At 29.3% G+C, this 12,728-nt stretch overlaps 1 protein-coding gene across 1 annotated transcript; it reads right to left on the minus strand.

Annotated features, from left to right (window-relative positions):
* Window positions 1-5,385: 5,385 nt before the first annotated feature.
* On the minus strand, window positions 5,386-7,790 carry LOC107621792 (two-component response regulator ARR17-like). The gene is made up of 5 exons (XM_016323790.3): window positions 7,072-7,790; window positions 6,247-6,323; window positions 6,057-6,134; window positions 5,808-5,878; window positions 5,386-5,707 (listed from the first exon to the last, which is right to left on the minus strand). Exons 1-5 carry the CDS (start codon window positions 7,217-7,219, stop codon window positions 5,620-5,622), a joined length of 462 nt encoding a protein of 153 aa, XP_016179276.1. The 5' UTR covers window positions 7,220-7,790; the 3' UTR covers window positions 5,386-5,619.
* Between the last annotated feature and the right edge of the window lie 4,938 nt (window positions 7,791-12,728).

Below are 12,728 nucleotides of genomic sequence, written 5' to 3' on the forward strand. Positions count from 1 at the left end.
TCGATGAAATTATAGGGACCAGCAGAATAATTAAACCTTTACAGTGTTGGTTTTATTATTTTAATTTGTTTCAAAAAACTTGGTTGATGATTGTGTTTATTATATATTTAGAATTATAAAAATTTTAATGTGTATGAAGTTATAAATTATAAATTTATTGGAATGGTTATGAAATTATATATATTGTTTAATATTTAATAGTTTATTAATAAAAAAATTGGAGGGTTTAATCCGCCGTTAGATAAGGGAGGGAGGAGGAATTTGGGACTGCCTCACTAGGCGGGGCAGATTTTTGGCGGAACGAGACGAATTAATCCACTTGTCATTCCTAGATTTAGGTAACATGTGTCCTAAAAACACATGATAAGTTTATCATTAATAAAAAATTTTAAATATTTTTATTTAATGAATATAAAATAAATATATTAAAATTTAAATTGTTTATATTTATAATAAAAAAAATTTATTTTATAATCTTAACATGTGCTTTATATTATAGATAAATTTTTAAATTATTTAAAAAGAGATTCGTATATCATTAAAATTCATTCGCCAATGCATATTCAAAACCCAGTTTCCTCTTTTTTCCAATAAAAGAATAAATTATCATTTGTACCCATAAAAGATGAAAACACTGACATATGTACCCACTATCCACGTTAAATCAAAACTAAACTTGTACCCACGTAAGATACTTTCTTTGTGATAAAAGTACCCTGTCTTTAGAGGGTTGGAGTGCCACGTAAGGTACTTTTGTCACACAGAAGACATCTTGCTTGGGTACAAGTTTAGTTTCGATCTAATGTGAATACATATGTCAACATTTTCATCTTCTATGGGTATAAATGGTCATTTATTCTTCAATAAAAATTGATTACATTGATACAAAATACCATATTAAGGGGAACACTTTTTAAGGAAAAAAAAATTGATTAATATTAATTCAAATGCAAAATATAAATATAAACATTTGAATTAATATAAACAAAATATTTATCGTCTGACATTTTTTCTTAATTATGATTTGTCCCTAACATGCGTTGTTTACCAACCAAACCACCACACATTCTGGCCCCATTACATAATTCATCCACAACTATTATTATTGGTATGCTCGTTTCAAAAAAAAAAAAGAAAATATCATTGGTATGCTATAACATACATAAGTAATCATTTTAAAAATTTTATTCAGTCTTAAATAAGTGTTTTTTTTTTAAAAAAAAAAGGTAATATAAATTTATTTCTTTATTAATAACAATTTATTAAATAAAAGAGAAAGCAAAAATAGGATTTAACAGCGTATATTAAAGTCAACAATTGAAAAAAAAATACAAAATTAAAGTTTTTAATATATTTATTATGTATTGATTAAAATGTTTTAAAATTTTCACTTATAATAATCTTAAAAAAGGTTATTAAAGATTGTTTTATATACAATTCAATTAAGTACCATATTTATAATTAATATTGAACACTTTACTTAAATGAGAGACCTTAATACTTAGGACTTAAGGGCAATGAGAATGAGAATAAGAATAAGAATAAGAATGAGAATGATGCAATGTCTCTTGATAAAGTATTGGCAACAAAGCCAACAAGTAAGCACAGGTAACTACATTCATTACGACTAAATTATTATAATAATTATTACAATTAATGAATCGGATTGAAACAAGAAAGAAGAAATCAATAATTTAATGCAGACAAAGAAATGAAGAATGAACATCTAGAATACTAATATAATAAATAAAAAAATATTGTGAAAAAGAATTGGGATACATGGACAAAAATTCAAAATATCTCTTAAAAATCTGAATTTAATCCTTTTATATTTATAAGGTTGTATTTGTTTATAGATATAAAATATATTGAGAGACACACATAAATATAAAATTTGGAATGATAAAATTTTTTAGCAAAATAAATATCTAACAGAAATTTATCTATTGAAGAGTGGATATGAGAACAGTTTTGTATCCGCGGAGATGGGAGGCGGGAACCCATTTATTATACGGGGCGGAGATGGAGATAGAGGTCTCCGTCTTGTAGAAACCCATTTAATCCTCATATATATGAAATAACCTACACACATTTTTTCACTCATTGTTCTCTCTTATCACTTATCTAAAATTCAAATCCTCTCCTTTCACCAGTCATCACCACCATTTGCCACCTTCTATCTCCTTACCACCCCCGTCCGCAACCTCCTCTTGAGGTCACTGACTCTTCCTCATCGCTCAATGTGCTTGTTCCCAGTCGAAGAGTGTCGTCCTCGCCTCCTGACCCTACCAAAGATAGTGTCGTTGTCGCTGCCTCACCCAGCCAAAGAGAAGTCATCGTTGCTGTCCACTCAGCCGAAGTGAAGTTGTCGTCACTACCCTACCCAGTCGAAAAGAAGTTGTCGTCGTTGTCCACCCAGCCGAAGTGAAGTCGTCGTCGCTAACCCACATAGCCAAAGAGAAGTCGTCACCGGACCAGACCCAGCCAAGGCAGAAGCGTCGCCATCTTCGTCGCGTTAGAGCCTCTTCGCCGGTAAGTCAGCCTCTGATTTTCTAATTCTTTGGACTTTTTGTGATTTATGCTGATTTTTGGAATTTTCTATTATTTCTGAGATTTTATTTCTCTGAGTTGTGATTCTTGTGGTTTTCTAAATTTTGTTATTCTATTTATGTGATTTCTGATTTTTTTTTCTATTTTATTTCTTGATTCTTGGAATTTTTTATTTCTGCTAATTTGTTTTTGTGACTTTTGGGATTTTTTGTGATTTCTGAGATTTTATTTCATCGATTTATGTGATTTTTGTGATTTCTGTAATTCTATTTCTGTAATTTCTGTGACTTTTTTATTTCTGTGATTTTATTTATAGGATTTATGTGATTTTTTTCTTTCTACTATTCAATTTTTTTATTCTTGGGATTTGCTGCGATTTTATTTATGTGATTCTTGGGATTTTCTGTGATTGTTGGGATTTTATTTTTTGTGATTCTTGAAATTTTATGTGATTTTTGGGATATTATTGTTGATTTATTATATGATTTTAATTTTTAATTTTTTTTTGACGTAGGATTCACACAAATCGAAATCTATCATAACTACAGTTACATGATGAAAGAAGGCTTTTAGAATGTAATGAATATGTTTAGTATTTGGATATGTTTAGTTACGTTATGAATGTTTGGTTGTTTGAATGGAAACAATATTTATTGGTAATTGTTATTTAAGTCTTTTGAAGATTGAAAATTATGTTTGTAATGACAATTAAGAATTTTTTTTTATTTTTTCCAAAATTTATTTTAATTCTTTTTATCTTATTTTAAAAATCTTCATATATTCGCGGGTACCCAAGTCCTCGGGGGATACGGGGTCTTCGTTATCCATGATGGGGTGGGACGGAGACAGATAATGGGCACGGAAGGCGGGGGTATGTCTCTACCTCCATGGGAATCCGTTGCCATCTCTATACAAATTTGTGTTTGACAGATAAAATATGATTAGAGATATTGTGTCCAGAATTTAGAGACATTAAATTAATATATTTTGTATCTATTATAACAGAAAAGTACACAGAAACATTAACAAGAGATAGAATTTATTTTTTATTTTTTATTATTCTTATTAATTTTTTATAATTATATTTTTTATTATTATATTTTTTTCAAATTTTTTGAACGAAAAAAATGAGAATAAATTATACTTTTAAAATTTATTTTAGTTTATCACCAAATAAATTACAAGAATATTAATTTTTGTGTTTCTAACGTTTGTCTTTTATTCTTAATGTCTTGTCTTATCTTATTCTCAAAATCAAATACAACTTAAGAGCTTTTTTGGTTTTTCATAGTATTTTTTCAATCTAATAGATAAAGAATTAATTTGTTGTGGAACAAAATTTTATCTAAGAATTTATTATTGGCCAATAAATTATTGTATATATAAGACAAAATTTAAATCTCAACATTTATTTAAATAGACTAATAAACTAACCACTATCTGCATAAAATGGTTTAAATTTAGAGACATGGTGATTTTGATAAAATGATGAGTACACATAACACATTATCAAATTCAAAAGAAAATATAAAAATAAAAAAGTAAAAGCACATAAAATAAATTTAAAATTTATAATTCAGCAATTTTTAGACTCGCATTAGTTTGATAAAGTAATGGTTATCAACCACCAAAAATCAACTATTAATATTAGTTATTAATATAAAATACATACTAAATTATAAAAATTATATTAAAATAAATTAAATAATATATATTTATATATAAATATATAATAATTATTTTAGTAATTAATTTTATTGTAAAACATAGCATTTTTGCCAAAGCATAGAACCACGTAAAATGGAGAATAATGAAAAAATTACAGTCAAAAGTCAAAACACACATTTTAATTTTTGAGTTAGGTTTGACTCGGTTCAGTTCTCAACTGGGCCAAAGAGAACTTTAACCTTCAAAATGTGATGTGCTTTGCTTTCGGTACCTCACTCGAAAGACGCCTCTCATAAACGAATATTCCTTGCTCACATATTATATATATATATTTTTTTCTCTATATACAAAACTTTCCTTTTCTTTCTCTAAGAGCCACTCATTCCCTTCATTTTCATTGCAACATTTTGCTGCTTACTAGCTTCATTAGTTTATTCATCATCCAAAGCTTCAAGGTAATGACAGAAAAACTTTTTTGGGGGAGGGGGAAGTCAATTTTCATATAATTTATGTGCTAATTCTTTTTCTTATTTTTTTCTTTTAAAGTTGATAATGGATGAACACATTGAGCAGCAGCGGCAACAGAAGATTGAAAGGAATGAGATGAAGAGGAAGAAAAAGTTGAAGAGATCATGTTGTTACTGTCCCTGCCATGCGGCTTCTTGCATGTTCAGAGGCATTGGAAGATGCATGTTTGTAACTTGCTATCCCTTTGTGCAGTGCATGGGTTTGGATGAACATAGACATCGCCACCATCACCATGGCAAGCACTTTGATTGGTGATGAAATTAAATTCAACATAATACCATCAAAATTCATCTTATTTCAATTGCTTTTCTTCACATGATTATATGATTCTTAATTTTTGCTTTTACACAGACCTAAATCAACGAATTCATAGTCCCTACATTTTTATATATATTTACACTTAGATTGAATTTTTTGGAAGAGTGATAGGGATGAAATGAATAGATAGATGGCTCTCACTATTTTTTTTTTAATCTTTGATGTAAATAGCTTTACATCATTCTTTCAAATGAAGTATAAACAATTTGGAATTTTGCAACACCTGTTTTAAGGTGTTTTTGTTGTAGCTCCTCTTTCAGCAATTCAACCATTCCTCTTTCAAGCAGATCACAAAATTTAAAAAATAAAAAAGAAGTACAATTCTCAGGCAAACAAATTGTTATATATAAGTAGGTTAATACAAGAGACTACACAGGATCTTCAAAACAATGATAATCATTCCTACACCTTAGCTAACCTAATTAGACAGCAACAAAATTCTAGTTAAGTCCTAAGTCCTAACTCCTAATGCGAGGGATTTTAGCATCATAGCCATAGATTTTTCCCGTTTTAGTACATTTGCTTATATTATCTTTGAAAAAACTACAATTTTACCTAATTCATTAACTGACATGTCAGTTTTTTCACATCAGATTGTTTGAGGGGCTTTAACATGAACATTTGAGCTCCTTCTTCCAAACACCTGCATCAAAACAGAGCAGAACATCCACCATTAAGATATTTAATTTGGTTATATATTAATAAATAGAGATTTTTGATATTTAGTTGTTGATGGGAATTACTGGTTAATCCGTGTTGGTATGTTCTCCGATGACATGATCACTACCGGAACCTCCTTCATGCTAGATGATTCCTGTTTCCAAAGAAAAATATAGTTTATTGTTTGCTTTTGTATTAGATATATATGACAGCAAGACGCTAGTAATAATGATGATGATGCCATATCACATTTTCAAAGAATGAATAGATGTGTTAGTTAGAATTTAAGGGCCTAAGTATGTACCAAAGCAACAACACTAAATAGTAAGTACCTTGATTTTCTTAAGTAGCTCATAGCCTGTCATCCCTGGCATGCAATAGTCTGTGATAACCAAATTAACTTTGGACCTCTACAAAGCAGAAATTAATCCAACTATTAGCCCCTCTAAGCAGCTATGTAACATGCAATCAGAGCTACAAAGCTTTGATTCATAATCAGGTAAACGAGAGAAGAAAACTTACTCCATTCATGGCGTTCTGCTCACTATCGGTCAAGCCCAAGAACTCCAATGCCCTTGGCCCATTTTCTGCAGTTGTAACTGAAAACACACAACACCAACAACTCATGAGCGAGCCCAAAAAGCCCATCCAAAATTGCATCCATTGTCATTGTAATATACTTTTCCTTTATTTTATAGTCGAGATTGAATTATCTACATCCAACTACTATTATTAGAATAAAATCGTTAAGAACCATTTTTTTTTAAATCAATATTGGTTAATATTTAACTTAATATTTTATTTTATATTATTTTAAATTTAATATTGAAAATTTAAAATGTTAACAAATATTAACTAAAGATAATAAATTTTATTAGTCATAGTACTGATAGTAGAACTCTTATTGAAAATCTAACTTCCTCAGTCTAACTTGGCTGAAGGCCTATGAAAAAAGTAGAGTCTCCAAGTCAAAAACTTTTTCATGCTCAAAACCTAAAACTCCAAATCACTAAATAAGAGACCAAGATAATTACTTCATTGACTAATCTCCATTTTTTTTGGTTGAAGGACTAGGTCTTGAACTCTTTATAATTAAAAGTCTTATACCCTTGATTTATTATAATTTTCTTTCTACCAAAAAGCTTGAATGTATTAATTTGTTTATCAAAATAGAATATTATTATAGAGGAAGCTTACATTAATTGTCCCAAATAAACAAATAAATAGGCATAGTTAAGGTGAAGCAAAAAATATTCTTTTTGTATGAGTAAGAAAAACGTGTAAAAGTAGTCAGTTTGAAAAAAGCAAAATGAAGGGACAGAATGGTAGAAAGAAAGGTATGTATACCTTTGCAAGAAGAGTTCCTAAGGAGCTTCTCAACGAGCTTGCGATCAATGAGGTTATCATCAACAGCAAGAACATGTGGGGCAGCAGCATTTTCCATGACCCAATTTGAAGAAGACCATGAGGAAGAAGATGAACCAGTAGAAGCCATGCTTGTATGTGGTGTGGTGTTGTTATTACACACAAAGAACTAGACTATTAAAAAGGGATTATTATTATTATTATTATTGTGTGACAAGACCTATGCATAAATGAAGAGAGGAAAGTCACAAGTCACAAGAGATGTATGAAGGTAGTATATATATACGTAGAGTGGAGAGTAAATGCAATATGAATTTGGAAGGTGGTTGGTGGGCGAGGAATTTTAGAACAGAGAGAAGAGAGAGATTGAGAGAAAGAGAATCAAGGAGTCACAGATATATCGTGATCCTTTTCGGGGTATCTGTGGATTTGATTCAGTCCCCCCACAATCACCAACCTCACACTGCACCACCTTCTATTCAAAACCAAAATCCTAATACTGCACTTTCTCTCTCTCTCTCTTTTCATTTATAGCTTCTCTCTCTTTCTTTTCCATTTATCTCTTTGACGGGATTTCAGCATCACCCTCTCCGAACAAGATCTCCCATTCATATGGTTTCTTCAAAACAATCAGATAATTATACCATGAATGATGAATACATAATCTCGTTTCTTTTCTTTGGTGTCTATATATAATCTCGTTTGAGGAGTGCTAAGCACCGTAATCTGTAGCTATTAATTAGTTATTAATAGTGTTTTTAATGGTGTGAAATTATATCTAATAATATAAAATTACTCATTTTTTTATGTTAGTTAAGTACTAACCAAATTTTAATAAAAGTGCTCGTGACTAAAATTTCTTATCTCGTTTTATTATATAGACTACAGCAACACATTTATAAGTTTTTCCTATTTACAAGGACATAATTATTTTTAAAAAAATATTAAAACGTTAGAATTTATCTAACATATTTTAAAAGAAACTATGCTAAATTTATTAATTCAATTTTTATAAAAAAAAATGATGATGTACCAGACACGATGTTGATACACAATTTTATAAGACACGGGGCCGGGACACGCATATATATATATATATATATATATATATATATATAAAAAGTGTTTTTTTAGATAAATCATAATAATATTTTAATTATATAAAGTATTTAAAGTATTTTAATAAATAATAATATATACTATTTCTAAATTTATTTTAACAATATATATTAAGAATCTGACACATGATGGTATTTAGGTGTGTTCAAGTGTATTCGAAAAAGAATTCTTTATTTTTTATTAAGATACAGTTGGACATAACAAACACACATGTTGGACGAGAATTGATGAGTGTCATGCCTAAAATGTGTCCAACATGCAAACATCTATGCTTTGTAGATAAAAAAATATATAATTTAAATTTTTAATATATTTATTTTATATTTATTAAAATAAAAAATTTAAAATCTTTTATTGACAATAACTTTAGTATATATATTTTGTCACTTATTACTTAAATTAAAAGTTTTATTTTTTTCAAATTATTACACTATTAATACCAATAAGAAAAATTTAAATTTTATGTAAATCAAAAAATTAAATTAAATATGTAAAATATAAAAATCATAATAAGATTTAAATGATAACATTTTCAGTTCTAGTATAAATTTTGTAAAATCGAATGACTTTAAAATTATAATATTAGAATATTATAAAAGTTAAATTGAAATTCTAATTACTATTATTAATATTTAAAATAGTTGATTTTTTTAAAAAAAATAATTTTGATGTGTTGACTACGTAAAAAAATTTATACAATTATTTAATCAAATTTATGAGTTTAAATCATTTTTAAGTAATGAATGTGAAAAATTAATTATTTTTTTTATAAGTATAATGTTAGGTAATTAATTTTTTTAAGTCAATATTAACTAACATATTAAAATGGGTGAAGGTTCCAATCAATTTTTCTGAAGGACTACGAGGTTTCTAGAAAAAAAAAAAATATTTTGGCCATTATTATTTAATTTTGTGAAATTGATTAGTCTTTTCATTAATTATCTCTCTCTTGACTTAACGATATGTATCTACGTGGAAACGTTAATAAGTTGATCTATCCATTAAGTACTAACTAGAATGACAGATTTTTTTTGTTAAGAGCCTCCTTGCATTTTAGAATAATTGTCAGAGCATTTAGAATTCTTTTCTCTATTTTTTGTTATTTTTTTCACATGCATTAACTAAATTTGTTAGGTAAAAATTGAGAAAATATTAGTGATTTTAAGTTTTTATTTGCAAAAATTAAATAGAATATACATATTAATAAGAATGTTGCTAATTGTTATTATTATCAGTCTTACGTATTTGTTATTAGTTATTTTAAAATGTTAAAATTTGAATGATGTGCTATATAAGTGAGTAATTGACATAAATATTCTCATTTGTTGTATCTATTAGATAAAATATTATGTCAACCTTTTGTTATCTATTATAAAATAAAATATACAACTCTTTTAATAATAATGAATTTATGTGAATTATAATAATTAATTTAAATTGAGTACACTTAAAACTTATTAACATAATCCTAATAATATAATATCTTAATTTTTTTAAAGATCAATAAAAAGATTAAAAAATATATTATCCGTCCAATTTTATAAGTAAAAAAATACACATATTTTTTAGTTCTTACGTAATAAAATTTAGTCAATGTATTTAAAAAAATAACAAAAAATTTTTTAAATAGTCCTAACAATTACTTCTAAAAGACAATAAGGCCCTAACAAAAAAAATTTATTAATCCTAGTCGATATTTAACATATGAATCAGTAATTTAACGTGCTATACTTAGACATGTTCCATTAACCCAAAAAAAAAATATTGACAAAGTGGTTAATTAATCTTATAAAGATGAAGTTTAAGGATCGAAATAAAAGTTTTTTTATTGGGAGTCTCGTTGTCTTTTGAAATAATTGGTAGAGGTCGTTTAGAATTTATTCTCTTTTAAAATTATTTTAATTATCTTAAATTATTTTAAATTCTAAATCATAAATTTTTAATAAAAAATTTTAAATTTTAAATTTAAATTTTAAAATTAATTAATATTAACTAACTAAAAATTAAGTTTTTATATTTTTAAATTAAATTTTTTGATTTCTAAGAGCAATTCCAATACAATCCATTTTGGATATCACTTTTGATCATAATTAAAATGATTTAAAATTAAAATTTGTATTAAATATTATCTTTAAAATGATATTAGTAGATGTAAAAAAAGACCGTATTATTTTCAAAAAAGATCATTGATATGCTACTACTTGTATAATCCATCAAATTCACTAAATAAACACTATAATATTGTTATTATAACATTGTTATTATAACCTTGTTATTGTAACTTACAACAAAGATTCAATCAAAATATGATCAAATAAATTAGATGTATTCAATTGTATTCTTATATTTTATTATTTTATTTTTTATTATTTTCATATTAATTTGATAGAAAAATAGATCTAAATTAATTTAATGTAAATTCTATTTTCAATTATTTATAAAATTTTAATTTTTTTCCGTCTAAATACACAAAATTCTTAATTTTTATATCTACAAATTTTATTTTCTAATTTTTGATATAATTAAAAAATAAATTAAATTTAAAATAAAATAAAATCAAATATTAGAATAACAATTTTCACATTAAATTTAAAATTAAATTTTATAATATATAATTTTACAAATACTTAACTAACACCTCATAAAATCTAAAATAAAATAAAACTAAAACAAAGCATTAAAAATGCTCTAAATTGTGGTCAACGCGATTTTAGGGCATTATAATGCGCATGCGTAATAAAGCCATTAAGCCACAGTGCGTGATACAACCACGTTATTGTAACGTCAACGTGTATACTACAATTTGACCCCGGAAAATTTAAATTTTTGACAAAATAATTATTGAAAAATATACTATGAACCTTTAAAAATAATTACTGGTTCAAGTTGGTAAAGTTTATCATTTTTAAAAGTCATTTTTTAAAATAATATTATTATTTTTAAAAAAAACTCTTAGTGCTAATAATTTTTAATATTTTTTTACTATTATTTGTCCGATATAAATACTGAATTATCTTTAATAAATAAATTTTATTAATTTATGTGTGTAAATTTTAAAAAATATAAGCGTAAATTGTATAAATTTATGAGTGTAAAATTCTGATAAATATAGATATAAATTTTACGTTTTTTGTATACAAAATTCTTGTAAATATAGATACTGTTCTGACCCGACCCAATTAGCGAGGTGGGTTCGGGTACCTAGGAACCGACCTGCCGGATTCTCCAACCTGCTAACTCTCCTTTTCTCCTTTTGTCTCGTCAGAGCACTTGGACAACTGGAAAGGAAGCTTCCAGGAAGGAAGGTCTGCCCACGTGGGACCCACTCGAGTACAGATTATATAAGGGGAGGGCCCTACCCCTCCCCAAAGGTACGTCATCTATCATAACCCTAATAGCCGCCTCTTTTACAAACACTAACTTGAGCGTTGGAGTCCTTGCAGGTGGCTCCTTCCCCCACTCCACACCTTGCCAGCTCGAAGGAACCTTATCCACCTCACTCTCAGAGCCCATACAAATCCAGCTTCCAGCGACCCCCTGAACCTCAACATTCACTAGACCCGAACCGTTCCGGACACGAGCTACCGAATATTGGCGCCGTTTGTGGGGAACCTAGCATGAATGGATTTCCTGTTGGGCCTGATGGACAAGCACGAGGAGGAGGAAGCTTATGAGGCGGAGGGAACCCGCTTGATGAGTAGGTTAGCCTCCGTGGCATCCTCCCGCGGGTACACGTGAACACGTTCTCGTAGAGATGACCCGCCCTCCACCTCTCATGAGATACGTCCGTTCGGGGGCATGGGTGACGATAATGCCAGAATCATACAGGAGCTACGCCACCGGGTGCAAAACCTTGAAAGAGAGTTAGCAGCAAAGGACCGCTACCGTCCTAGCCCGAGTCTCTTCCGCACCCGATCTCCTCCAAGGAGGTCGGAGACTCGGGGTAGAAGCCCTCGAAGAGATAAAAGGCACCGAAAAAATTCTCGGTCCCAGACGACCCAAGACGGGTCGGAAGGACACGAGGAGACCCACACAGAGAGACCGAGAGGACGACGAAAACCCATCATCATGGGAGCTATCCCTTTCCACTCCTCCATCCTTAAAGTCCGGGTACCAAAACATTTTGACAAGTCGACGGACATGAGGTACGACAGCACCCAGAATCCCCAGGAACACCTGACGACTTTCGAGGCCAAGATGAACTTGGAAGGTTTCGGTGACGCAGTGAAGTGCCGAGCTTTCCCGGTAACGTTAACAGGCCCTGCGATCCGGTGGTTCAACAAGGGGAAGCTGACTGAGTTCTCCTAATTCATAAGGGAGCCGAGAAGAAGGGAACGCGAGCGATCCGAGGAAGATCGCAGCCAGGTTATGAAACCAAAGCAAACGCCGGCTGAGAACGCTGACAACGCCCCCACGGTAGTTGTCAACATCGTGATCGGGCGAGACACGCCCCCCTAGTCCAAGTCGGCAACAAAAAAGGATGCCAACATCTTAGCCGTGTCATCAGGAAGCCACAGGAC

The sequence above is a fragment of the Arachis ipaensis genome, chromosome B10 (genome assembly GCF_059453495.1).
Source record: "Arachis ipaensis isolate K30076 ecotype BB chromosome B10, ASM5945349v1, whole genome shotgun sequence".
In the NCBI taxonomy this organism is placed as follows: domain Eukaryota; kingdom Viridiplantae; phylum Streptophyta; class Magnoliopsida; order Fabales; family Fabaceae; genus Arachis; species Arachis ipaensis.